A 27,373-nucleotide genomic window follows, 5' to 3' on the forward strand; every position below is an offset into this window, starting at 1 on the left:
AGAGGCAGTCACACAACTATATTGGCAAAATATTAAAGACATGGTCCTTTAAGTACAATTTGTAGAAAGAATGAATTCTCTTACAAATGTCCCTGAATATTCGGGAATTTAGCAAACCTCGATCATCTCTGTTGAGCTAAACTTGAAAAGGTCTGATTTAATGTCAAAGTGAAAATTTTCTTCTTTTTTTGTCTTTTAATGCAGCACATTTAAACATCTGGTTTCAACTGTAAGTTCTGTAGAGATTCAACTCGAAGCAGATTAAAGATGTCGCTCTTTTTCTGCCTCAGAAACACAATAACAGCCACAAACACAACAACCAAGTCGATGGTTGTTGATGATGATGATCCACTACAACAGAAACTGCCGCCGGAGTTTAATCATCCTATAATCTCCTCAGCCGCGGGCGCGTTCGCGCGCGCACACAATCACACGTACGCACACGCGCAGGCACGTGTCATGCGCCACCTCGGCCGCCGTGGGGCGCAGCTCCGTCACTAACTGTCGGCTGCTGGAAGGAGGCAAGATTAAGAGCGGCACGGAGCGTCTGCATCCTCCGCAGTCTCCTTCTCATCCCGCCCGTCGGAACTGAGCCTCAGACGGGCGCGCGGACCAGACGCCAGCCGGCAAAAACGTGACGACGGCTGCGGCCGCTGCTTTTCCTTATCGCCTCGAGGTAAGATGACGCTGCTGCTTCCCGCATCCTTCGGTGTTGTCATCAGCTGCACAGCGGATGGAGGCACTCAGTTGTAGCGGAAAAGGTAGAGATTAGCATCTTCCTGCATGGGACATTGTCGGATTTCAGCTCCTGGATGCTCTGCAGGCATATCATTAGGGCAAATGAAAGGCACGTGCATTTGTTGTCTATTTACATTTAGGATTCTCTATGGGCCATATGGTTCTTCATGCAGGGTGCTATGTCGTCGGGGGGAGGGAGGGCAGCACAATAACTTAAGGGGGGGGAAAGTCTAAAGGCCAAAACACAAATAATCACTATTTATGTTTTGGCATGAGGACTACCTTAGATTGAGTCTAAAAAGAGAGATAAAACTATTGTACATTCATTACAGGTTATTTTTTTAAAACTCCTCATGGTTTATTAAACACTTATTTTTCAACAGAAATGCAGTAAAGATTATAGCTCTCCCCTAAAGGTTTGGTAAAATGCCGTCTTCTTTTTACTCAGGGGAACGCGCATTGCCAATATCATTAACGGTGGAATAAATAACTATGTAAATGTTAAGTTCAAACACATAAACAATGCTAAAGATAAGGGAAAGCCGGAGGGAGGAAGGGAATGGACACCCGGAAGCTGCGGGTAAAAGCTGAGACAATGTTTCCTAAATTAACTGCCCTTATTGTTATTTGTTTTTGGAAAGCAGAAGACATCAAGGTTTGCAAGTTTTAGTTCCAGCTAAGTTCCCACCTAATCACTTTTCCACTCATACTGGAAAGAGAATGCTGTTATTGTCTCGCCCCAATCAAAGCCCAAGACTTAAAAGAATTACTTTTTAATTTTTTTCTCTTTTTTTGGCCGCCTCCAATGAGATATCACCCTGGTTGGGGAGCCTTATCTCCAATGGAAACCCCCCCCAAAAAACGCCTTTGTGCAGTTTTTATTGGTTCTGATAAGTTATATATATATATATATATATATATATATATATATATATATATATATATATATATATAAACAGGGTTTTTTTGTTGTTGACACAATGGGTTTATGTCACAGCCATTGTTTCCTCATATCCTGAAAGTGATATTTTTTGTTTGTTTGTCTTAACATACCGCATCTGCACCGAAACGCTCGCCTGCACTCATTCCAAACACCCAAACAGCTTTTCCGGCTGCGCCTAAATGTGTGGGTACATGCCTGCAATCGGTGCTGTTTTACTGCATACCTGTGCGTGCGTGTGCGTGTGCATGTGTGTGTGTGTGAGAAAATCAGGTGAGCTCTTTCATGTGTCTCCTGCTTTGCCCTTCCCCTCCCCGGCTCCCTCCCAGGACACACAGCAATGTGAATGGCGGCAGAATTCCTCAGCAGGGCCGTCAGTGAGGGGCAGGAGGAGCCGCCTGCCTCCGGAGCCGTCGCTCACTCGCATGCGCGGAGCCACGGCCACCTCCAGTTCCAGCCCCTGACACGCACCTCCCAGTGGCAGGCCACTCTGGATCACACCAGGAGCCACGCTCGCACTCATCACTTCATCACTCCCCCGCGCGCGCAGCAGCCGAGGTACAGCTGTCGCCTCACACGCAGTCTCACGGCCATGACCAAAGCGGAGAGGGGAGTGCAGGGCTCTGCGGAGAAGATGACCAAGGCCAGCGAACCCTTGGTTCCCAAAGCTCCTCAGCAGGTAAGGTTTTTTTTTTTTGGTTTTTTTTGCATGTCATTTTTATTTTTTTATTTTTCTTGTTGTGCCCTTTCCTTCAACTTATCTCCCCTCACGTCGTCACTGTAATTCAGAAGCTGTTACCCTTCTTTGAACATCTGGATGTGATCTGCCGGGGTTCGCCTGTGACTGACTTGATTAGACGGAGTGTAAAACACGTGATGCCCGTGGCTGCTTATCTCTGTGTGATTAATCAGCTTTATTGTTTTCCTTTGGACTGTTATCCCCCAGATAGAGAAGTCAATGGCTGCCAGCTGATTCTATTCAATTGAGAAAATCTGTTCCAATTTGCCAGAAGACCTGCTGGAAGATTGCTTGTCTTTGTAATGGTCTTGGCTGTATCAGTTGATCACCAGGAAACAAGGCAGTGGAGGAGACAGAAACTGACAACTCAGTCACAGTGATGGAGTGGGTGGGCTTCTCTCTGGGGCTTCGTCGTGTTTTTCAGTTGCACGATTTGTTCGGCTTTTCCGAGGAACAACAAATCATCTGAAAAATCATTCTGACATTTTGTCATTCGTACTATTTTACGAGGGAAATTGTAGAAATGGGCTGGTTACAGGTATCAAGGTTTTAAAGGAACGATGCTTTCAGAGTCGTCCAAATTTTCCAGTTTTTGGAGTGTTCAGGTTTTTCTCTTGCTGTACGTTGCTGGTCAGCTGACTGACAGAAGGCTCTTCTTAATGTGCAAAAGAAACACGCTGGGGTGTAAGATTTTCTCTGGCTGCATAGAGGTCGTAGAGTGACGCGGCGCTGACTAGAGGTGAGCGTTTATCGCATCGCTTATCATTTATCGTGAAAAATTTCTTAGCAAGAAAAGAATTTTGATTCATCATTGTCTGGATAAATATTATTTAATGAAGTTAAATGAAAAATAAAACATAGAGTATTATCGGAAGGGTTATTTTTGCTGTTCTTTTCTGCTTTTTGTTCCATAAGAGCATCCATAAATGCCAGTAAGTTCAAAAATACGATTAAATACAGTCACTTTGTGCTGATTAGTGATATGAATCAGACTTTTTAAAGTATATACTGTCCTTCTTTCAAATGTTTTCTCAAGAACAATGTTTGTGTTTGTGGCTGTGTGAATGCTGTGCCATGCAGTCGCAGCATTTATCTGAAAAATGAATCAGAATTAGCTTTTCAATCATTTTTACTGTTATCACAATAACAACACAAAATGTCACGGTAAAAGTCTCAGTCCATATCACGCAGCACCAACCCTCTGTCACTTGAAGCTTCTCAGTTAGCCGGTTAGCTGGCTAGAAGGAGGATTTAAAGCCGTGACAACCTCTTTCACTGGCTGCATTTCCATTGGAAACGGAAAAAACTTGTTGATGTTCCGCTAAAGTCGAAAATGGCTTATTTGCATTAAATCAGAAACGCATTTAAAATCCCACATGCGTGTGCTTGTTCACACAATAGGTCATTAAAAAACATGCTGCGCCATCCTCCTCCTGTGGCTACCACTTCCTGTCGTCTTAGTTGTCTTTTCTGCCAGTAGTAACATCCCGCTGATGATCACATGACTCGCGTTAGTGTTTCCATTGCATTTTGGCGAAATACGCAAGCTTTGATACAGCCGAAAAGCCATCTCATCATAGCGCCTGTGGAAATTCATCTACTGAGATGCTAAAGAAGGCGTCCAATTTTCTCTTCTTTTTTTGTCCGGAGCAGAGAGTAAAGCAACGCTGTCCTCCTGCCGTCTGTTGCTGCACACTGCAGATCAGCTGGCTGAAAGAAGAGCCCTTTTGACAAGATTCTAAAAAATGTGCCCTTGTGTTCTCTTTTTTTTTTATGTTCCAAGAGTAGCGCCCCTCCCCTACCTGTTGCTGTCAGTCAGATGTTGAAATCAAAGCTCCTTTTAAGGAGATCCTTAGAAACATTCCAGAGAGTCTAATTTTCTGAAATTTAGCTGAAAAAAAGCCCCTACACTTTTCATGCGATTACTTGTTTGGAAATATTGTCGATAGTCACTATTATTAAATTAGTGGGGTTATGTATTCATAACCCAGGTATGAATACATACTGTACATGGGTTGAATAACCAACATAAATCCTTTTTTTTATACTCCCAAAGTGAAATAAACAGATTTTTAGAAAGCTGCTAGATGTTTTAGAGGTTGTTTATGTCATATTTCAGCAAACGTGTGTGAAAAATAATAAAATGTACTAAAACAGGAATGTTATAGATAGCATTGGGATGGCTACAGTAGCAATAACAATGACCATAATAACAATTTTAACAGTAGTCAAAAAAACGATTGTTACTTTCCACTTTAAAATGGAAACAATAAGATCAATTCACACTTCTGTTGTTTTAAATGCTTGTGGTGACAGAGTGTCATTTTACCATGAGAATCTCATACCGACCCACGCCTGCAGGCAAGCGCATAAAGGAGGTTATGTCCTTTTATGTCCTAGTGCACTACATGGTGTCATACAGCAATTCCGCCAAAGACACTCATCTCCCACGTTTCTACAACAGCGCAGAGGTTTCAGTGAAACAACCATTACCTCACACAAGATAACCAGTTTGGCAACTCTGACAAACTTCTGTCTATCCATTCCTCAGCGCTCCATGGAGTTTGTCACCTTTGAGCAAATGCTTTGAAAATGAGTCACGGTAAAAGTCATTTTCCCAAAGGTCAAGAGAACTCTGTGAATGCGAACGTTATGTGTGTGTTCTTGGTTTTTATCTAACTTTGGTAGGCTTATTTCACTGCAAATTCAACGACGAGTTCGGATTTGCCACGATAAAATGAACTGACCCTCACATTTGCTTTAAAAATAGACCGCAAAAATCAGTGAATAATAAATATTAATTTGGGTTCCATGCACCACCCATTAGGAGTATTTGTTTAAATCATCGGACTGGGCTCATTTTTATGTTATCTTAGACAGAAAAGTAAACGTTCGCTTGGTATCTGGTCTTTTTCTAGACTATATTTAGCTTCCAAAAGCAATAATTGACCAATCTTGAGAACTGAGGTGTACGAAATAGGAAATATCTCGGTGGGGCGTTGCTATTAAGTCATTGTTCAGAAGTGTGGGGAATTGATTACAAAAGCTCTTTACATCCACTAAGTATCCTACAGAAACGAGCCATTAGAATCATCCATAATGTTGGTTATTGTGAGCACACAAACCCGTTATTCTTAAAATCTAGAATTTTTCAATTTGAAGAGCTGGTGGAATTTACAATTGTTCAAATTATGTTTAAGGCATCTAATAAACTGCTACCTGAGCTCATGCAGAGCACGTTTTATGAAAGAGAAGGGGGATATAACTTAAGGATTCGTAGTTTCCGATCAACAAGAAAGAGCTTTTGTATTTCAATTCATGGGGCAAAGTTATGGAACAAGTTATATGAGGAGTTAAAGTCAAAATTTAATAGAATTTAAAAGGAAATATAAGGACGTCATTTTCACAAGATATAGAAATATTGGTGAGAGATAGCACTAATGTGTATATGTAAATTGAGGCTAATGCATATGAGTGTGTGGGTTTGGATGTATGGATGTATATACTTGGATGTATATACCCAGATAAAATGGAAAATTAATTAGCCTGTTTGTTTTTATTTTTGATTCTATTTATTAATGAGGGTCCATCTGAAAATATTGTATGAGTTTATGGGGTAGGAGTTCGTAGGTTTCTTACTTCTTCCTACTCCTTTTCAAGCATGTTAAGATTACTGTGGTACAAACAAATATGTGTCTTTTGCACTCCTTGTTCTTGTGCATGATTTTATACTACTATCATGTTGGAAATAAATAAATAAATAGATTTGACTTTATGCAAATAAATATCAAAGATATTTTTAAAAAAAGAAACCTGAGCTTAAATTGTAATCTGATTATCTTTAGTTTTCCTTATAACCTTTCTGCATTTAAACAGTTATGCCACACGGAAGCACCTGAAAGTGGATCAGGTTTGAAGACTGACTTCACAACTCGGACCAGCTTCCCTGTTCCTGCTCAAGCAAAGCGTTCCCACAGCATGATGCTGCCACCACCGCATTTCACATTTCTCTTCCACTTTCCTCACTCCTTCGCAAACGTGACGGGATAATAGCTGTGCTGTCAACAGAGCGTTTAATCTCTGCAGCTTCTGTTATCAGAACAGCAATAGGGCTCTTGGCTGCACACCGCGTCCTTTCACCGCCCAAATATGAAGCCCGTCTGCATTGTCGAAGACTTTTCTTGTGAAACACAATAAGCACAAGTGAGTGCTTGGGAAAGTACCGCTGCAAATTCCACGTGAATAACTTTCTGTTCCAATTAGTCCCAACACTGCTCAATGACCTTGAGCAGTGTTATTAGGGCTTCTCATAACTTTCATCAGTTGTAAACATAACCACCGTAGAAACGCGAGAAAGCCTGAAGCTTCTCGACTCTTCTAAATGAGATATGCGGTGGTGTGACCCTTATAATTTGAAATCCTTAACAAAAAGTCCATGAGACATGATTGGTTAAATAATACCCCCCCCCCCCCCCCATCATCCTTTCTTTATTTATCAGTCGTCATTAAGAGAGTCTCCCTGCGCAGCCTGAGGGTTAATCCACCTCCCACTGCAAAAACACAAAGTCTCACCGAGCATTTTTGGTCTAGTTTTTCTTATAAATATCTCAGTACGCTTGAAATAAGACAAAACCAACTTACAAGTAACTTTTCATCAAGATATATTAGCTTGTTTTAAGTGGAAAAATTCCCTCATACTGTTGAAAAAGTGCTAGTTTCACTGGCAGATTATTTCACTTATAACATGGGGAAAAATGTCTTGTTGAGTGAAATAATCTGCCAGTGAAACTAGTACTTTTTTCTCCCATCAATATAAAGGAGTTATTCACTTAAAACAAGCCACTATATCTTGATGAAAAGTTACTTGTGAGTTAGTTTTGTCTTATTGCAAGGGTACTTAAGATAGTTGCACTAGAAACCAGACCAAAAATACTTTTGTGTTTTTGCAGTGCAGAGATTAGGCCCCCTGTGTGAACTCCTGCTGATGCTCCCCTGGTCTCTCCGTATCAGCATAACTTAACTGTATGCGCTCCATCAAGACAACAGCAGAGAGAGGATATCCTGTTTGTGCTCTTTGATGATGAGAACTCAGTAATGAGACACGCAGTGTAAGACTTCGGTGGGAAAATGAAGGGAAAAAAAGAGAAGCGTTTAGAGACATGAGGGGAGAGTATTTTTGCACATCATCAGTTAAGCTCTCACTCTCCAGACGCCCGAGACTTTGATTTTTTTCTTTCTTTCTTTCTTCCCCCCTCTTTCCAATTAAGGATAATTGCAGTGAGAGTGGAAGAACAGAGAGTTTTGAAGTCGGAACCACCGCGCAGCCTTTACTTACCTCTGACCCGCTTGTCTTTTGATTGAATAATTACACACCTCCCTCCTGGTAATTGTCGTTCCTCCAGCCCCTGCGCGTTTTTGATGGGGGCTGAACGGAGGAGGAAGAGAAAAGCCTGAGCTGGATAATAACAGTGCGCCGGTCGTGGCTGTGGTCGCTTTGGTGATTTCCGTCTTTCATTTTACTCTGGGGCAGAGTAGCTGTCAGCCAAGCCTTGCCACTGGATGTGGACTGAAGCTACTTCGCGTGCGACACACGCAGAGGTTATATATACGGAGAGAGGCTGATATGTGGCCGCCGAGACAGTAGCAAATGCTGCGCGCGCCCACACTGTGATGTCTCAGCTTATTCAAGTCTGGAGATGAAAGCTTTCCCCTCGGTACACAAATGCCCAAACACACACGCACACACACACACCCCGACAGTGAAATGTTTAATGGTTTTAGCAGGGCACTGGAAAGGAAGCACAGGCATGGATTGGTTTTAGCGGGTTTCTCCGGCTCCTCTATAACAACCGACGTCTGCGACCCCTCGACCACAATGCTAACAGCCAGCAGGGGTCTATTCCAGTCCACAAACACACACATGGAAATTTATGAATGAGGCTCTGTCCTATCTGCAAGAGTAAACCATTTAGAGGGATATAAAGCCGCGTCTTTGTAAAAGACAAAAGAAATAGCATTTATCATGTTATCATTTATCGTGATAAGTTTCCTGTCAGGATAAGAATTTCGATTTATCATTGTCACGATAAGGGCCAATTAGCGATGTTTAAATCCCCCTGAAACTGTCCATTTTGTTGGGATTGTTAATTTTGCTATTCCCCCCCCCCCCCCCCCCCCCCCCCTCCCCCCCCCCCCCCCACTGTTTGTTCAATAAAAGGATTGATAAGTATCAGCAAATCTGAAAGTGATTATACTGTGTGACTTTTATCATTTATCACAAAAGTACCACAAAATATCGTGATAAAACTTTAAATCCATATCGCCCACCCCTAATGTGAGGTACACATAAATTACTGTAAAGATCACGAGTCACTGAGTGATCGCAGTTGTAAGGATGAAATTGTATTTTTGGAGCTTCTTTGTAAGAACCGCAGGATTTCCCCCAGTGCATTATAAGACTGGCAGCCCACTAGGCTTTACTTGTGCCCCCACCAGGCTAAGCAGTGCTTATTTATTTAAGTCCTTTTAAAATGTTTGCATTTTTTTAAGACTTTAAAGGTGATGTTCGTGTATTACTCTTACAATCTTTCAATAACGCATAATTATCAAGTGATATTTCAAATTTTCTGTCAACTTTAAACATTTTTTTAATTCAAAAACACGACAGGCTTCTGGCTGACTGCCCTAAGGCCAACCACCAGGCTTAGCAAGTTTTCTGGGGGAAACCTTGAACTCTATATAAAAACATTACACAATCAGCTTTTTGTGTTTGTTTTAGTTTCAAAAATACCTACATATGAATGTGTAATGTAAATGTTCGCAGTCATATGCTAGTACTGTATCAACTGTGCTCACAACAACTTGGAAAACTATCAGTAGGGCTTAATTTTTTGTCCGTTTTGCCACATTTCAGAAACTTATTGTGTTTTATTGAGTTTTTAGTGACAGAAAAAGACAAAGTGACGCAAAACTGTGAAGGGAACGAAAACTGAAACGTGTTTTATTTAAAATGCTTAGGTGTTACATGCAAAGGCAGAAAACTTTACACGTCACAATGATCACATCGGCCTTGCAGTAAAACATGGTGGGGGCAGCATCATGCTGTGGGGAAGCTCTTTTCTTTTAGGAGGGACAGGATCGTTTGTCAGAGTTCTTTTAACAAAAGGAGGATTGACAAAATATTCTCCCAGAGTTAGATGATTACAAGTGCAGGTCACACTTTTCAGATTGTTTTTGGTAGAAAAATTTGAAAAATATGTCTAATTTTCTTACACCTCAGCAATTCTGATATTCTTCTTATGATTTGTTAAAGTAAGCTTTGTCATGAAGCATTTTGGTGGTTGAATTTGTACTTGTTTTAGTTCAGGTTGAAAATAAATCTTCACTAAGGTGATCTACATCTAAAAGCCACTAAAACGACATTAGATAAATATTTGTGCTCTATACTGGTAGACATACAGATTAGGTTCACAATCTGAAATTCCTAATAGTGAGCTATGGTGTCATTATTTGTAACATTTATTTTTGCACAGTAATACAACCTCATCTTCCTTTCCACCCTACAGTCTTTGCAGACAAACCTGAACCAGAAGTTGACCATATGCAGCAAATTATGCTTTGCGATCGGCGGCGCTCCCAAGGAGGTGACGTCCAGCGCTTCAGCCTTCTTCCTGCAAATCTACCTGCTGGATGTCGCTCAGGTAAACTCTTTGATCCATAAAACGTGCAGTGAACTCTTTGGAGAGGGTGTGTCTGCAGATTCCATTCTTGAACAGTTGCGACAACAAAAACACGAGTTTGGCTTCTGATCACATTCTTTTCATCCACCGCAGATCAACCCCTTCCAGGCCTCCTTGGTGCTGTTCATAGGCAGAGTGTGGGGTGCCGTGACTGACCCGGTCATCGGGTTCCTCATCACGAAGAGCAGCTGGACCAAGATTGGCAGACTCATGCCCTGGTTAGTAGATGTCAGAGTGTTTATTGATGTTCAAGCTTAATTATTTGGTCAAGAAGTTCCTGAGTTCCCCTGTGCTAACATGCTGCTGTTTCCACATAGCCGAGCCTGTGCAAAGAACGCCAGCGTGTCGATGAATTATGAAAGATGTTTAGTTTTGCTCCCTCGCTCTCGCATATAATTATAGTTGCTGCATGAGGCTGATGTTTGCGCAAAAAAAAAAAAATTGGAGCCATGTGATTCACTTCTGAGGGGCTTAAAACTCACACCTGAGGATTGTGGAAGATAAACAGACTTGGTGGATTGTTGTTCTTGACGCTCCCTCTGATTAGCGGTGCAGACGGTTTACTTAAAGGGTGTGGGCGGCTCTTTTACCCTTTGATGCTAGGAAACATTAGACTAAGAAGTTCATCACCAATGTGTGTGACCTGTACATGTGTGAGTCACTGAACTGGAGTTTCATTAAAAAGTTCAGTAATTCGGGACAAGAAGTGCATATGATACCCTTGAATGTGTTTAAAACGATATTTACAATGTCGTCGCATTCCTAAAATAGTGGTCAAAGTCATATTTTCTTTGCCAAAAGTATTTTTTTTTCTTTGTTTAAGTCATGTAATGGCAAAAAAATTACTTACACCATTGTTTTAGGAAGGCAACAGTATTATATAGTGCACTTATTAACAAAAATCTAAATTTTGTATAATTTTTAAACGTAATTACCAGAATAAATCTATCATATTCTAATATTTATTGCGACGCAGCAGTACGTTGTGGCTCCGTGCGTCAGGGTTTTGAGTAAAATGTTACGCATGTCAACATTAGTGTGGATTATTTCATGCTAACATCAGTATTCACACAAATCCCTCTACTAAAAATGATTTCTTTTCTCTCTCTTTTTTGTTTTCGGTAAGCTGTTAAGCATTTCTGCATCACATTTCTTTCAATCACACCACAGCGTGATTCTTCCTGTCGCAACGCAGGCGGCGTCCTTTATAAAACAGCAGATTGCACACAAACTGCCAGCGCTGGAGGGAGTCCAAATCCACTGCTGCCTAGCCCGACACACTCAGCTGCAGACAGATGCTGTTGGTAAATCAGCTTTGATTACCCACGGGAACGCGTAGATGAGGCCGTGTGTTTATGTGAAACGAGCGCTTTTTTTTTTTTTTTTTCTTTTCAGCGCGAGCTGAACAGCATTTGCAATGACAGGGCAGGACACTCCCCTCAGTTTTTATCCTGTTCGGAAAGTCCCGTCTGTCCATTCAGCAGGAAGCTGAACCTTTCCACCCGCCAGAAATTAAGTGATTTGTATCTTTGTCCTGACTTCTTAAGTCTTTGGCCCCAGTGTGGCCCCCCCTGGGCAAGGCAATGTTCAGTATTTGTGACTGTTGGAAACTGCCATGAGAGCAGGAAAAAAAAGGAGAGAAAAAAACCTCATTAGAGCCGTTTTTCAAGATTATCTGCATTTAAGAAAGACAGTTAGAGGAAAGGTTAGTTGAAGAGGTATGCAGTAGACTAAAGCTTATTCTGTTAAGTCGCAAAAAGAGTGTCATGTTATATATGTATTGCTATATGCACAAGTTACCAGTTGAAGTAACATATTGCCATTTACAAAAGACTCTTTTAGACCGACAGCTCAACCTGTCATGACCGTTTCGATGCTTATCTTTGTGCAGAAGAATAACTTTCACACCTCCTCATTCATTTGGCCTGAAGAGCACTTTGTCAACTATTCATGTCACACTATTTGGTATCTGCCTTTTATGGCTTACAAAGAAGCACTTAAAGACGAAGATAAGCTGTGAAGCCACCTCAACTAGTTTTAAATGATGATTGCATATATTAAAGGAAAAGGAAGCTTTCCAAAATTACCCTGTGAGAAAAAGGAGTTGATGTCTAAACTTACAAACTGGTTTTGACACCCTAGGAAGCAACAACTGCCATCAAATGTTTCTGTCAACAGTCAATTAGACTTTAACAAAACAGCGGAGGAATTTTGGCACATTCCCCGTTGGAATGTGCCAAAATGCCAATGGATTTTTTTTAAATTCAGCCACAGCTCAGGAGTTTGTGAGCATAAACAGACTGTTTAAGGCCCTGCAACCGCAACATAATCGGATAGAGTTCTGGACTCTAATACCTTAATTCTTTACCATTTTTAAAGTTATTTTTATCTTTCTTTTTAACAAGTCCTAACAGTACGGATTTGCTGATATACTTCACATTGTTGTCCCACGGCAAAACCCAAGGCTTCAGCTTGAGTTTATGAACTGATGTGCTGACATTCTTTCTTTTTCGCTGTTGGAAAGATGTTCTTTTACTGAAATTTTGAGTTAGCTATGTTAGATTATGTTTTGTCATTTGTAATAGAATACGCACCTTTCAAAAGAAATAATCTTTTGTCTCATCTTTATGCAGGATTTTTTCCAAAAGTCTTGCGGATTATGAAGACAGATCTTTTATTTTTTTTGGTCAGCAGTGGTTTTCCCCCCCGGGAACGTATGGGGTTCTATTTGTGCCAAAAATAGGTTCACGTTTCTTGTGATGTGTTCATATTAACTCCAACATTGATGCCATTTTAGCCAAGTCTCTTTCTTATTGTTGAATCATGAACCTTTACTGCTTTAGTTGGGTTCTTCTGAGCTCTTGACTGAGTCGTCAATGTGCTCTTGGAGTAATTTTGGTCGGCTGGCCAATCCAGCAAGATTCACCACTGTCATATGTTTTATGGTTGTGTATAAGGGCTCCACTGTGGTTAGCATATACGAAAGCCCCAAAGATGCAGAAATGAGTTTATGACCCTTTCTAGACTGATTTAATTACTTTGTTTCTTAGCTGTTATGAAATTATTTGCATCGGGCCACAATTTGTTACTTTTATAAATCTCTTTGCCTATTTTATTATGGCAGAGAGGTACAACTGAAGTGATTTTGGGATTTTAAAACTCAGGGACTTCTGGTGAAATTAAAGCATAAAAGGTGGTTAATCGCATTCAATTCACAGGATTTTTGCCAAACTTTGTAGAATGGCATTTAACAAGAAGTTAGAGTTTAACAGCTTGGTCGAGTTAAGCTGTACTTGAGGATGAAAATATGGTCATCAGAAAAGCATACATCCGTTGTTGAATTGCACTTTCTTCACCTTTTACTTCTGAGGTTCATGAGTTGAATAGTCTAAAATCCACAAAGTCCATTCTGACCCATAACACCTCATTCAAATCTGTTCTGTGCCACTGCGCTACATCTAATTAACAGCCAGAAAACGTGAGTAAGATGAGAATTATCCATGTCAGCGTCCCATCAGCCCGGACAGCTTTAATTAAATCTGTGCAAATTACTGGGACAGGTGTCACCTTTCATTCGTGCGTGAAAAATGTGTTCAGAAAGTATGCGAGTGTTAGCGTGCGTGCGACTTTGTTTTCTTTCTCCCTGAGCAGGAACATTGTAACTGTCCCATCCACCGCCGCTCCCCCCCCCAACCTTCCTGTGGCCCTTTCAGCGCTCCCACCGGCCAAGCGGTAAATAATGCAGCACCAGCTCAGGCGACCACCGTTGTTTGCGCAAACAATCAGGAGGAGAGTGAGGCTGCCATGCTAGATGATGCCAGAAACGACTGTAACTGGCCTCTCTATTCCTCCTTTTAATACGTTTTACTAGTTACTAGCTCAGATTGAGGTCTAGTTTCCATAAGTGTCTCTTTATACGTGTCTGCTGTTCAAGACTGCGTGACAAACTGCATTTTAAGTGCTGCCTTGTGTTGGCAGTCTCCGATGACCATCAATCATTCGGCTTTTTCCTCGTTACTTTGCAACACGCAGCCGTTTGCTTTAACCGTAGCGATGCAGACAGTCGTACGCTTATGAATTATACATGGCCCACCTACTGTATCACTCCCCAAGTTCTGAGGAAAGCACATCACAGCGGAATCGCTTCATGCAGCTTTCGCCTAAGTGTGCGCTACATATTCATGGATCTGCGCGTGTAATTGCTACATCTGGATATGTGCAGGCGTGCGCGTGTGTGTGTGTTTTGCAGGGGTGTGTGCGTGTTCATCCTTCCCCGAGAGGGTGGAATTTCTTTAACTTTTCTGTGTTTCCCAGGACAGATTCCTGCCATACTTAGACTGATAGTCTGTAATTGGGCAAAAAGGAAAGCTTCAGTTAAACAGTGTTGTGAAAATGACAAAACCACATTTTTTCCCCCTCTGCTGTGACTGGTGGTGATGCCCTGAATTTAATTAGATCCAAGTTTTCCTCTACCCTTGTGGAATTGCTCAGGGAGGGGGAATCATGGGAACTTGGCTGTTTAGTTCACGTATGTTTAAAGGATCTGGAGAAGGCTTAGCTATTTTGTGGATGGTCCTGTGAGAGTACGGTGTACCTTGTTTACTTTATGTACTATCTGGTCTTTGTATACATGCTCCCAGTTGCCACAGATCCCATTTGTGGTGTTCCCAATGGCTTCTTTTTGTTCAGCAATCAACCGAAAGGTCTCAACAGAGAATTGGTGTAGTTAAAGTTAACACACTAAAATTTCACTCCTCAAGGGACAGCTTGGACTGTCATGGGAAGTTCATTTCTGTGCATTTATTGCTGAACTATAATTTGTATAGGGTTGTGGACAGGTGGCTGTTTGGTTGAGGAACATCAGAGTGGCACCTTTGATCAAGCAGAGTCGTTCTGTCTCTTGTTCGTGATTGATAGTAGGAAGGAGAAGAAGATGGGGTGAGCAAAAAGGCAAATGTTATAGATAACTGGTCTGTCTTCTCATCAGAACCCCAAAAAACATTGGTTGTCCATGATCATAATGTTATAACTATGTAAAGTTGGACAATCTGATTGTATTTATACCAGAAAAAGTCATTCAGCACTGGAGCTTGATAGTCTATAGATTTAAAGACATTCAAATTAAGGCCTAGTTAGCTCATTTCATCAACACAGTCTTCCTTTAAACTACATTTAGACATCAGTGGATGTCTGTGTTTGTATGGTTTTTCTTTTGGATTTTGCTCCACCAATAGCTTTGTGTTTATGTCCACTCAATGAAGCTACTGAGTATTTACCTTTATAGGTTTTCAAGGCACTTCAGACCAGTAAAAGAGCGTAGGCTAGACTTAGAACTTACTTACTGAACCATATCCTTTCTGGTCGGAGAATGCCTTGGGATCCTCTGCATGCTGAAGAAAGGTTTGTCTTCATTACCCACCTGGATGATGTCATCACTGTGATTTAATCTCATATAAGCAAAGAACAACGGACGGACCTAATCTCCCTTTCCCTTCATGTATCTCATCCACTATTCTCGTTTTCTTTTCCTCCCCCCACAGGATACTGGGTTGCACTCCGTTTCTGGTGGTGTCGTACTTCTGCCTCTGGTTCGTTCCCCCCTTCGTCAACGGCAGGTTCGTCTGGTACCTGGTCTTCTACTGCCTCTACCAAACCCTCATCAATGTGAGTATTCTTTGGAAACAGGATATTCGGGGATTTCTCAGACTGCCGAGCGATGCTCCACACGAATCAGACGTGCCGTAGATATCGAGAGGAAACAGGAGATGAAAACCCTGACTGACTCGTCTCCCAGTCTGGGCAGGCAGGTTACATAACTGGACTGCAGAAAACATTGTAAATATTTGCACTGAAGGAGGAGATGATAGCGATTACCTGATGTCCTGGACTGATAGACTGATTTATGAGATGAGTTTAATTAGGGGGTCCAAAAAAAAAGACCCCCTTGAAAGATTCCCCTTAAGATACATTATCTTAAGGGGAAAACAGAGTCCTTCCAATTGACTTATGTTTTAATGTCTTTGAGCTCATTTTCTCCATTTCCCCCATTATTTTTGCTCTGCTCTGGGGTAACCTCTATAACATATGCCACAGAGCATTCAGACCACTGCAGAAACTGTGGTCAGCTGTTACAGCATATAATTCTAACTACTTGATAAGTATACAGTCATTCCTGCCAGGAACCTCTTGCCCGGTAAATGCCGGTTGCCACTTTTAGCCGCCCCTCATTGTCTGTGGCCGTGTGTTTGTGTGAAGTTCAGCTGCTATCACTCAGAATGCCGCAGCCTGTAAACAGAGACTAGTCTGCTACGCTTTGTTTGTGTGCGCAATCAACTAATAATGGGTTTTCACTAAATGAATCGCTTCTCACTTCCAAGTCGCAAAAAAAAAAGAAAAAAAGAGCAAAACCCGATTGATTCTATAAATGTTAGCGTCCAGTAAAAGCCCCGTAAATGACATGCTCCACAAACACTGAGGACAAAAAAAAAGAGAAAAGAAAACGCTTTCGCGGACGCATTTATTTTCGTTGTTGGCTGAGCAGGCTCATTTGGCCACAATGCTGACTGAGCCCTTGAGTAAATTACAAAGTGAAGCTGGACTACGGTCGCTGGGCTATTCTCTGGGAGAGGTGGTGAGGAAGAAGGGAAACCGATCTGAACTTGGCCCGCCGTGGAAAATGCAGAGATTGCCTTTGATAAATACACAGCAGACACTTTTGCGTTTGTGTTTTTCTCTGAAACATGTCGGATAAAAAGGCAGTCCGGTCTGTCATTCGGAAGCCACTTTGTTTACGTGGCTATTTAAAGCGGGACTTGAGCATGAAAACATTTTGCATTCGTTAAGTAGAAGTGATAACCTTTTCACAGGGGCAGTCATGAGGTACAACTACCTCTTGTCCTCAGGGTCCTAAGTCTTTGTGTCCTCTTTTCTTGCTTGGGTTTTCACCAGTTTCACCCAAACCTTGCATGTAAATAGCACCCTCGCCGTTATGCAGCGCTTTGTTGCCTTGATCTTAAGGGGAAGCAGGGATGACATTTCTCAGTCAATGAAAGACTCGCATTCCTAACTTGTTGCAGCTTGTTATTCACAAGTTGGTGGCACCCAAACGAACAGTTGTTTATTTTTCAAGCCGTGCACTGGATTCAGTTCAATTCAGTGTGTTCCTAATCAGTTCAGACCAGTTTGAAAGAATAATTTGTCGGTTAAGTTGAATTAAATTGAATCCAATTGTGTGTGCGCTTCAGCTCAAATCAGCTTGGTTTCATTCAGTGGAATGCAGTTCAGTGAAATTCTGCATTTTGATGCCATTCAGTCCCGTTCGGTTTAGTTTAGCGCAGCTCAATTTGATTCACCTTGGCTCAATTCAGTTCAGTTCTCCTAAATTCAGTTCATTTCAGATTGGCTTCATTCAATTTAGCTCACTTCAAATTGTCATGATGTAATTCTGTTCATTTCAGCTCAATTTGGTTAAGACCAGTTCTGTTCAGGACAGATCACCAGTCCACCGCAACCCTCAGTTTAGTTCAGCTCAGTTTCATTTGAATTATTTCACCTGATCCAGTGCATTTCAGCTTGGTTCTAAGCCATCCAGTTCAGTTTGGATCAGCTCATTTTAGTTTAATTTAAATTAATTCGGGTCATTTCAGTTTATTGATGTTTTCTTCAACGCTACAGAAAAAAAACAACCCTCAGGGTTCTCCAATTGTCATTCAATTTAGCTTAATTGATGCATTTTCTTCAAAAAGCTGTGTAATCAGTTTAATAAGATCCCTCGTTGTGAGGAAGATCGGTGGAGATGAGCGATTCCCATGTTTCAGCCCCGTGGAGAGTCAGACCGGGCAGCCATCAATATTGAACAACTGATAACTTGCAAAATGTCCATCATAGTATACTTTAAAAAACTTGAAACGGTTACTGTTTTTATCTAAATTTAAATTTAGTTTCAGCTAGTTAAAGCTGCAGAAGTAATCCATTAGACCTCTTTCAACGACGCACTTTTCAGACTCATGGATCTAAAACGTAGGGCGTACAACAAACATAAGTACAAAAAGTTGTCATTTTCATAGCTTTCACTCACATTGTCATGTTTTGCCTTTGGTTAGTTGTAGTTGCTCAATCATAGTAAAGTCTTTCAGATTTGTTTTGTTGCTGTAACAGAGTCCATTATTTCGGTTTAGCGCTGAGTCCTAACTGAACGTTTTGTGTCCTTGCAGTGTTTCCACGTGTCTTACTCTGCCCTCACCATGTTCATAAGCACAGACCAGAAGGAACGGGACTCAGCCACTGCTTACCGTAAGCTTCCTCTATTATTCATGCTGCGGCCTCCGCCGCGTCCGCGACGAAGCATGACGTCGTCTTTGTTTTGGGGTTTTGACAGGAATGACGGTGGAGGTGATGGGGACGCTTTTGGGCGCTGCCATCCAGGGCCAGATCGTGGCCAGCGCTCACACTCAGAAGCATTGCTCTCCTCACAACATGTCTGCTGGTTACCTTGGAAACAGCAGCGGGGCAGAGATCGTGAAGAGCCTGGTGCCCTCCCAGGAGTACCTGTCACAAGCTGTGAGTGTCTCTCTGCCAGTCCGAGAGCTCAGGTGTAACTAAAAATGGGGCAAAGAGTCGGTTTGAAAATAACGAGGGCTGTCACTGCAGCGCTCTGGCTCGAACCTGTAGTGGTGGTGTGTGTGTGTGTGTGTGTGCGCGCGGGCGTGTGTGTGGGGGTGTGTGTGCGTGTGTGCTACTTTCAAAAACACCAAAAGGGTTTTAAAAAAAAAAGAGAGACAGAGAGAGTTGAATGAAAAGAAAGATTGTTTAAAATTGGCTCCATATTTACTGACTGTCTGGTAGTTCTGACACTGGAAATATGTTCACATTTTATCCCGTGTAACCCACGGGACTGAGGGGAGGCGGCTCCGTTTGATATCTGAACCGGCGTCCCCGGCCTGCTCCCCGTTTACGACCACAAAAAGGGGGTCCCTTCCTCACATCAGGCTCCAAGAAGCAGCCCCAGTGAACTGCCGGGTCTCGGCAGCCTGCAAGTCATTAGACTTATTTATGTTTCACACAGATCATTTCTACACACCCCAGATAAAACAATAAAGTCGGAAAGTGTTCATACCCCTGACACTTATTCACATTTTGTAAAACATAACAGTCAATCGGAATTTTGTCTGATTATTAATTATTAGCAAAAGCTAATAATTGGGAGATGGAAGTAAAATATTATTTGATTTTTTTTTTTAGGCTTTTGTAAGGGAAGGAGGGAAATGATGCATTTATGTAGAGTTGGAGAGAAGATGTAGGGCAGCGGTGTCCAAACTTTTGCATTTGAAAGCATTTGTGGCCTCCAAAACGTTTGTGGAGTTTTGGAGGCCACAAAAACTCCGGTGGCTCTTTTGTGTAAAAGTCGTTGGAAAATTAAAATAAAGTTAAGATAAAACCTGGCAAACAAATCAGAAATTACTTGAGTTGTAGCCAAGATTTTCTTTTCTTTTTTTTTTTTTTTGTTTATAAAAAGTGTCCATCGGCACCAATAGAATAACAGGCGGGGAATGTGCAGAGTTCTTTAGAGGGTCACAAATGGCCCCTGGGCCACACTTTGGACACCCCAGATGTTGGGGGCTAAGCAACAGCTAAGATGCTGGAAGAAAATCTGTTAGAGACCACAAAAGACATGAGGTTCACCTTCCAGAAGCACATACATCCAGATCTTTTTCTGAACGGTTGTCAATAAATTATTACATTTCTGGATTGGCTCAGTCAAAGTCCAGACTTTAAAAATATTTTGCAAGGTTTGAAACTTGCTTTTCAAACGCAAACTTTATGCAATCTGAGTTGGAGTGATTTTGGAAAGAAGGATGGCCAAACGTTTCACTTTCTGCACTTGCAAAGCTCGTGGAAATGTAACCCTACAGACTTCCAAATGAGTCAGGAATAATGCATGCCTCACAATTCAGATTTTTACTTGTATAACATTTTTGTATTATTTCTCTTCCGCTGCTCTGCTTTCTGTTGGTATATCACTAGAAATCCCACGAATATATGCGAAAGTAGAGACAAAATACGGAAAGTCTGTTGTCTTGTCATTTAAGGCAGCACAGCAAGATGTAATAAACGATATTTCAGTTTGTAGATCTGCGAATAAACACAAGCTGCTGTACAGCCTCGGCCATGGGAGTTTCTGTGCGGATGAAACGTCCTGGGTTGGATTTTATTTGCACCGCAGCTATTTGGGTTTCAAATAAGACCTTTCCAGTGGATTTTGGGTGAACCCTATTGGTGCAATACCACTCACCGCTCCTACCCCCTCTGCAGTCAGCCGCTAAATTCAACCCCCCTCACCCCCTCTCTTTGTGGTCGCTGCTGAGGGTGGCACACAGTCTGGGCAAACTCCGTCTGCTTTCGGAAACAGGGAGTGTTTGATGTGCGTAAATAATGAAGAACCACCGGGCCGAGCCGCATGGTAAAATAGCAAACAAACACAAAGTTGTTTAAGGCAGAGCAGTTCCTGTCACGGTCGGGGTGAAACGGTTACGTCTGTATTTTTGGACGCAGGTCTGCTTGGGGGTTGGTTTCCTTCGGGTCGGCTCTGTTTGGACGTATCAAACCAAGAGCGAAACCCTGCACAGAAAACCACCGACAATAAGTCAGCCACTTGGAACTAACAACAAAGAACTGAAGAGCACGAGTTTCTCTTGTTTCCAGTAAATGAATTTCATTGCTAATCAGAGAACTATCAATTATGAAGAACCAAACAGACTTGCTTGTGCTACTTCTGTGGGGGGGGGGGGAACAAGAAATAGACAGATGTAGGCCATGCAATGTGTTTGTTCCGTTTCTGCAGAAGGAGGTCTACTTGATTGCTGCGGGTGTGATAGGAGCAGTGTTCCTGCTGTGCACTCTGGTGATGTTCCTGGGAGTCAAAGAGCGGGAAGGTGAGATCACCGAGATTATTAACATTCCTCACAAATGATTTCACTTCCACATGCCAGTGTTACATTTATTTATAAAGAGCATTTGAAAAGGATTGTTGACAAGAATGCTTTACGGTTTCACCACAAAAAGAGCATATAGAGCAATACTGTAATAAAATAAAATACAATCTATCAGGGCTGCAATTAACGATTGCCTTAGTAATCGATTATTCTGACAATTAATCGGTTAATTGGATCAAAAAAATTGGCACTTTTGCAGGTTTTTCATTTAAACCTTTTTTATGCAATATAAAAAAATCCATAAAAAATGCAAATGAGATCATGAAATCAATTTCTTCAATAATAAAATAAACTTTTAATTGACAAACATGCAATAACGCAGCATTCCTTAAGTGATAATGTGTAGCAAGTTACACAGTTACAACTAAAAAAGTACTTATAACATCAACATGTGAAAGTCGCTGTATTAATTTAACGTCAATACAGTAAAATCAATACAGAAAAATAATCTCTTGATTATTTTTAGATTAACCGATTAATAATTGGATAGCAAAATGTGCTTAATTTGAGATTTTTTCTTAAAGAATTTGAACCAAGTGAAGCTAAAACCTTTTTACAGACAAAGATTTTTTAGATTTTATCTGCAAAATGCATGTAAGTTTTGTACAGTTTTGGCTTAATTAGTGGAATGGATTGTTCTTTTATCAAAAGTCCATATTTTTGAGTGTTTCTACTCCAGTTAACGATTAATCGATTACAAAATTAGTTGACGATTATTTCGATAATCGATTCGTCACGATTAATTGTGATAGCCACACAATACATAAAACACTGGGCTAATTCAACTTTTGGAACTTGGAATGGAAGCATATGTGGAAGAGGAAATAAAAATGATAATTTCTTTGTGTACAAAGATGTTTTGAAATTCCCCACAATATATTTTTTATGCCTCATTTTCGATAATCAAATTTTTATTTAGATTTAGGCATTTTACTGCTTTCCTTAGAATAATAGACTTACTAGAGCTAAAATTATTTATGAAGTGCAGCCAAATGGTTATTACGCCGTAAATGATGGCTCGGAGAGACACAAACCTTAGCCACCGCATTGCAGGGGCAGTTCCAATAGTCCCACTGAGCAAATCTATCGCCTTTGCCTTACTGCATGTTATCTGATAGGTCTGCGTGTATTTATCCCCCATCGTTCAGATCCCTACGGCCCGAAGACGGAGGAGCAGATCCCCTTCGTGCAGGGCTTCCTCAAAGTGATGGGACACGGGCCGTACATCATCCTGACAGCTGCATTCCTCCTCATCACTGTCGCAGTTCAGGTAATTGTCTCGGCGAGACATTCGTCAGATGCAGCGTCGCATTAAGCAGAAGCCGTCATGAGCGCCGACAGCGTGGGAGCATTCCTGCCGCTCCGTCTCGTTTGATCTGTGTAAAAGAACACCTACCGTTATGTTTGTGGCTTTGAGTTCCTGGTCTCCTCTGGGCGATACTGACAGGGCTTGTTGTGTGGCGCATCTAACATCTTTACAGAATTTAGATTACAAAGGAGACTTCCCAAGCTTTCCGGATTGTTTTTTTTTTTCCTTTCTTTTTATTTTGTCAGCTGTCATCCGTGCGAGTCTCACAGGGGGAATAAATCACAGCAGAAAACTCCCCCCGTCAGCAGCTTCTCCAGTCACTTTGTTTGGCACTCGCTGCAGCACGCCGAGTGCCCCCATCGACTGCGCCGCATATCTGAGTATCTGAATGTCCCCTCTCTCAATTCTGCAGCTGACACAGAGCAATTTCGTGCTCTTCTGCACCTACGCTGCCGGACTGAGGGAGCACTTCCAGAACATCGTGGTGGTGATCCTCGTGAGTCGCCAGATTTACTTCCTATTCGCGTACAAGATCTATCTTGCAGCACAACACAAAACAAAAGAAAGCCCTATTTTCACAATTCTAACTTACCGACGATGCAGAGTCTCATTTAGAATCAAATTTTTGAGGTGTTTCACACATCATCTGCTTCGTCTCGTCGCCCTGCAGGTCTCTGCGCTGTTCAGCATACCGTTCTGGCAGTGGTTCCTGAAGAGATTTGGGAAGAAGACAGCAGCTTTTTGTGGCATCACGGTAAGCATCCTGGTTTCGGCTTTGCGACGTCGAACTTGCTTGTTTGCGCCATCTTGCGGGTGTGCCAAATCCAGCTTCCGCAGTCACATAAACACATCTTCTTGACCTCACGTGTAAACATCTGAAAACACTTGCGCTTGTTTGTCTCTTTAGTGGATCATGCCGTTCTCCATGATGCTGGTGTTCATCCCTAACTTGGTGGTGGCTTACATTGTGGCTGTCTCCTCTGGGCTCAGCATAGCTGCGTCGCTGCTACTGCCATGGTGAGGCCTTTTGGAACACATCCCACATATTACTACTGTGTCCCGGTTGGGTTTTTATTTTTTTTTAAATTTTTGCTCCAAGATGCCGATGAGAGTCACTTTAAACCATTTGTGCCCCGATTAGACACGCTAAAGTCCATTTTAAAAAGTTCTGAATTTGAAGGATGTAACAAAAGTTGATCGAAAACAGTTTCTTATTATTCTTACATTTAGCAAATAGACGTTTCATCTGATTTAAAGTCTGATAGTAAGAAAAAAAATGGTTTCATTTATAAATATCTGGTTTCAAATGTATAACTAACTTCACACATACAGTTAGTCAGCTATACATTGTTCCCATTGTTTTGATGTGCAACAGTAAGCTGGAATGCTAGGCTAATGCTACCATGCTTCCCCTCTGTTTTGATATGACTTGTTGCTAGTTCGGCTCAGCATATTTCAAAGGGGTCCCAGTTAATTGTGTGAAAACAAAATTTTCTCCGGTTTTATAAACCGATCGCCTTGCTTTCAATGTCATAACTATGAATTAGCAGTGTTTCAGTCTAATGGTACAGAGCAGACAAGAAGTCGCGGAAAACAGTCTCTACCTCACTTTGAGCATCATTCCAAAGGGCGAACTCTTAGAGAAGACATCTCACTAGCTGCAAGATATGGTTTGAGAGTCTAATCGTCTTTTAAAGAAGTTGGGTTTATAACCAGAGTCCTTTGTGTCTGCAGGCACTTTTGTATTAATGTCTGCATGGCAGTCATATGAAAGAAATGTTAATTTAATTAGAAACTTTCGCCTATCTGCCCATCAGCACCACAAAGCTGCCCATGTTAGCTGAAACAGTCATCAGCATCTTGTTAATGATGATGATTTGATGCCCCACAGGGCTCCGTCCAATTACCCACTTCATGTCACGAAAGTGACGTCAGTTGAAAAAAAAAAAGAAAAAAAAAAGACAGGAGATGCGGCGTCTGATGTAAATCTTTCGTGCCGTCACAGGCCTCCCACAACACAACTCCGGAGGTATCTTTACATCTGCCTCCCAGACGCTTCTTTGGTTGTCCCTGCTTAGCACTCGTCTCTTTTCCCCTTCCTTTTATCTCAAATTATAGCCTCCCAAGAGGGGGGCATGTTTACGTTGGAAGGGGCCAAATGTTTATTCTGCCTGTGGTCCAGCGATTCCGCCCACTGCTCATCATCTGATCGTGTCATTAGCTCTGTAATTTTAGCCCACCGTTATATCGGAGATCCTAGAGTTGGCATCACGTAATGATTTGCTAACATCTCTAGCGGTTTTGTGAGGAAATAAGGTAAGCGCATTAGCTTAAAGTTTTGCCAACTGCTTGAGTTACTTTGGGCGTTTAAGGGAAGCTCCCAGCGTCCATCGCGAGACACTCTTTTCATAGCTTCGTGTTTATTTTTGTGTGCATTCAATCCAGGTCCATGCTGCCAGATGTGGTGGATGATTTCAGACTGACGAACAGCTCCTCTAAAGGCCATGAAGCCATCTTCTATTCGTTCTACGTTTTCTTCGTCAAGTTGGCCGCTGGCATCACCCTGGGAGTGTCCACTCTCTGCCTGCAGTGAGTCTCCAAGAAGTACACCCGTAACACGGTTATTTGATGTTTCAAGGTGTAGTGGAACGTAATCTGGTCCTTTCTAAGTCTTAAAGAATGCCAAACATCACATCTTAATATGGATTTGACTAAACCTAAGCTTGTATGCAGGAGCAGTGTGTGTAAAAATGAAATATATCAAACTTTCCAATAGCCTATACAATTGCATTTGACACCAATGCCTAAAAGTAATTATTTCTGTTGATCGTCATCAGACATTAAACATACTTTAGTTCAGTGCAGGTTTTTTTTTTTTTTAGGGGGGGTCAATATGCCATGTTTGCTTTTTCCAACAAAACATTGAGTTTCGTCCAGAGATCTCTACCTTGATTTAATCATTTTGTAAGATCTTCTAGCGTATTTCTAGAGTGTTTTGTCTTTGGAAGAGGTTGAGAGAGGCAAAAACTTTAATGTAGCAAAGTGTTGCCCAAACTCTTTGCCACTCGGGCCATCAAGTTGTGGCACATTTTTGGTGCAATACACCATGGGTCAGTCGCCATTTATGTTTTCTTAGAGGTATCGGACTGGTAGTTTTGTAGCATCATGGTTCTGTACCTGTTCCTATATGGCCCGCATCTAAACAGAACCTGTGCATCTTCATAGGTTTGCTGGGTACGAAACCCGCGGCTGCTCGCAGCCCCCTCCTGTGGTGTACACCCTCAAGCTCCTGATCGGCGCCGCACCCATAGCCTTCATCGTCACGGGGTTAATGATCCTGGTTTTGTATCCCATCAACGAAGACGTACGGCGCAGGAATAAACTCTGGCTGGAGGAGCTACGGTGTGTAGAAATCATTAATGCACAACTGCGGGAAAAGCTCTAATCCTTCAACTCTGTCCTTCCTTTCAACCTCCAAACTGCTGCAAACTTGTTGCGAAAGACTTTCTGTTAAAAAAAAAAAAAAACTGGTGAGAGGGGGAGGAAAAATGCTGCTGTAAAGTGGTGGCAGTACCAAAGTGATCCGCCAATGTAAATACTCAGGGGGACTCCAGCTATCTTAAAGATACAGCATTTGAACACATGTAGTTAGATTAAATATTTAAGGTTCATGGGCTCTGAACTTCCTGATTTCCCTTTGTTTCTTCATCAACCTACTCACAAAGCTTTGCAGTGACTAGACAAAGCAACTCGCAGGATCTTTTTGTGTTAAAAGTCAAAAACATATTTCTTCTGTAAGTTTTCAGATTCTTCACTAGGTCTTTTGGTGACATCAATTGCTTGGGGCCGTTTCCAATTCCTCCAATTAGAAGAGCTCAGACAAATATCAAGGGTCAAAAGTGCCACAGTCCAACAAATAGATAATAAGTACATTGAACAAATATGGATATATTAAAAGTTACAGAAATGTGCCATTAAATCATCAAAGCCAAACAACTGATAGGGTATAAATAGTTTTCAACATGCTATTTGGTAAAAGGTCAGTAAAACATAAAAAATTGTTTTGCTTCCAAAGGAAGAAAAACAAAAGAGGTGAGATATCTCACTTCCTGTCACAAAAAAACCTTGGCTTAGTGAAAACAATTTCAAATCTAAATGTATACATTTGTTAGATTGCGGCACTTGTTAGCTAGCTCAGAAGAGGTGCATGAGTGCACTGCCATTTTTGCACTGGAGATACCCGTCTGGTCGAATGAATTGTCTTGTGTGAATGGAAACCGAGATTGTGAGCGGTGTGGAAAGGATTTCTCCTCTGTTTTCCTACATTTGACTTTCCCTGCATCCTGACTTGTCTCCAAACGCGTCATAAACAAAGATCCCCATGCCATAAGTTGACTTTAGGAGTTCTAATTAGGGACAGCTAAATCTTGTTGTAAGCTGTAGCCAAATAAGTCTTGTAGATTGATGAAGAAAACAAAAAAAGGGGGGGGGTTTGGGAAACCTTCTGTATGTTTACTTTCTACCTATGGTACGAATGTAGCACTGATACTGATGTCTCTCGCAGGAAGCAAAGCATTGACTCCGAACCTACGAAGATTTAAGTAACGTGTGAGCAGGATGTTGGAGTGAATTCACAAAGCCACGGATTCCAGTCATGAGGCTGGAATGTTGCTCTTTGGTGTATATTACACTGTCAAATATGGAAATAGTTTTAATGTAAACATTTTTTGTTTTACTGCCACACATACTGTATAGTCATCTTGAATATATATATATAAACATATAAATGATTTATATAAATGAATGTATATTATATGCTGTGTTTAACTCTACGCTGTTATTTATTTATGATACATAATTACAGAAAGATTGATGACAGATGATGAATAAACACCGTGGAGACGGGATGGGACCAAA

General features: G+C 41.5%; 1 protein-coding gene across 2 annotated transcripts; it reads left to right on the forward strand.

Annotated features, from left to right (window-relative positions):
- Positions 1 to 501: 501 nt before the first annotated feature.
- On the forward strand, positions 502 to 27,373 carry mfsd2b (MFSD2 lysolipid transporter B, sphingolipid). 2 transcript variants are annotated; one of them, XM_032585261.1, is made up of 15 exons: positions 503 to 676; positions 2,008 to 2,357; positions 9,983 to 10,117; positions 10,250 to 10,374; positions 15,697 to 15,820; positions 18,370 to 18,448; positions 18,534 to 18,715; positions 20,997 to 21,087; positions 22,296 to 22,417; positions 22,869 to 22,952; positions 23,127 to 23,210; positions 23,364 to 23,473; positions 24,902 to 25,045; positions 25,682 to 25,858; positions 27,021 to 27,373. In XM_032585261.1, the coding sequence occupies exons 2-15, from the start codon at positions 2,025 to 2,027 to the stop codon at positions 27,055 to 27,057; spliced, it is 1,827 nt and encodes a 608-aa protein (XP_032441152.1). In that variant the 5' UTR covers positions 503 to 676; positions 2,008 to 2,024; the 3' UTR covers positions 27,058 to 27,373. The 2 variants fall into 2 exon arrangements, with proteins under 2 accessions (XP_032441151.1, XP_032441152.1); XM_032585260.1 differs by lacking the exon at positions 27,021 to 27,373 and having other exon boundaries at positions 502 to 676; positions 25,682 to 26,925.

The sequence above is a fragment of the Xiphophorus hellerii genome, chromosome 15 (assembly GCF_003331165.1).
Source record: "Xiphophorus hellerii strain 12219 chromosome 15, Xiphophorus_hellerii-4.1, whole genome shotgun sequence".
In the NCBI taxonomy this organism is placed as follows: domain Eukaryota; kingdom Metazoa; phylum Chordata; class Actinopteri; order Cyprinodontiformes; family Poeciliidae; genus Xiphophorus; species Xiphophorus hellerii.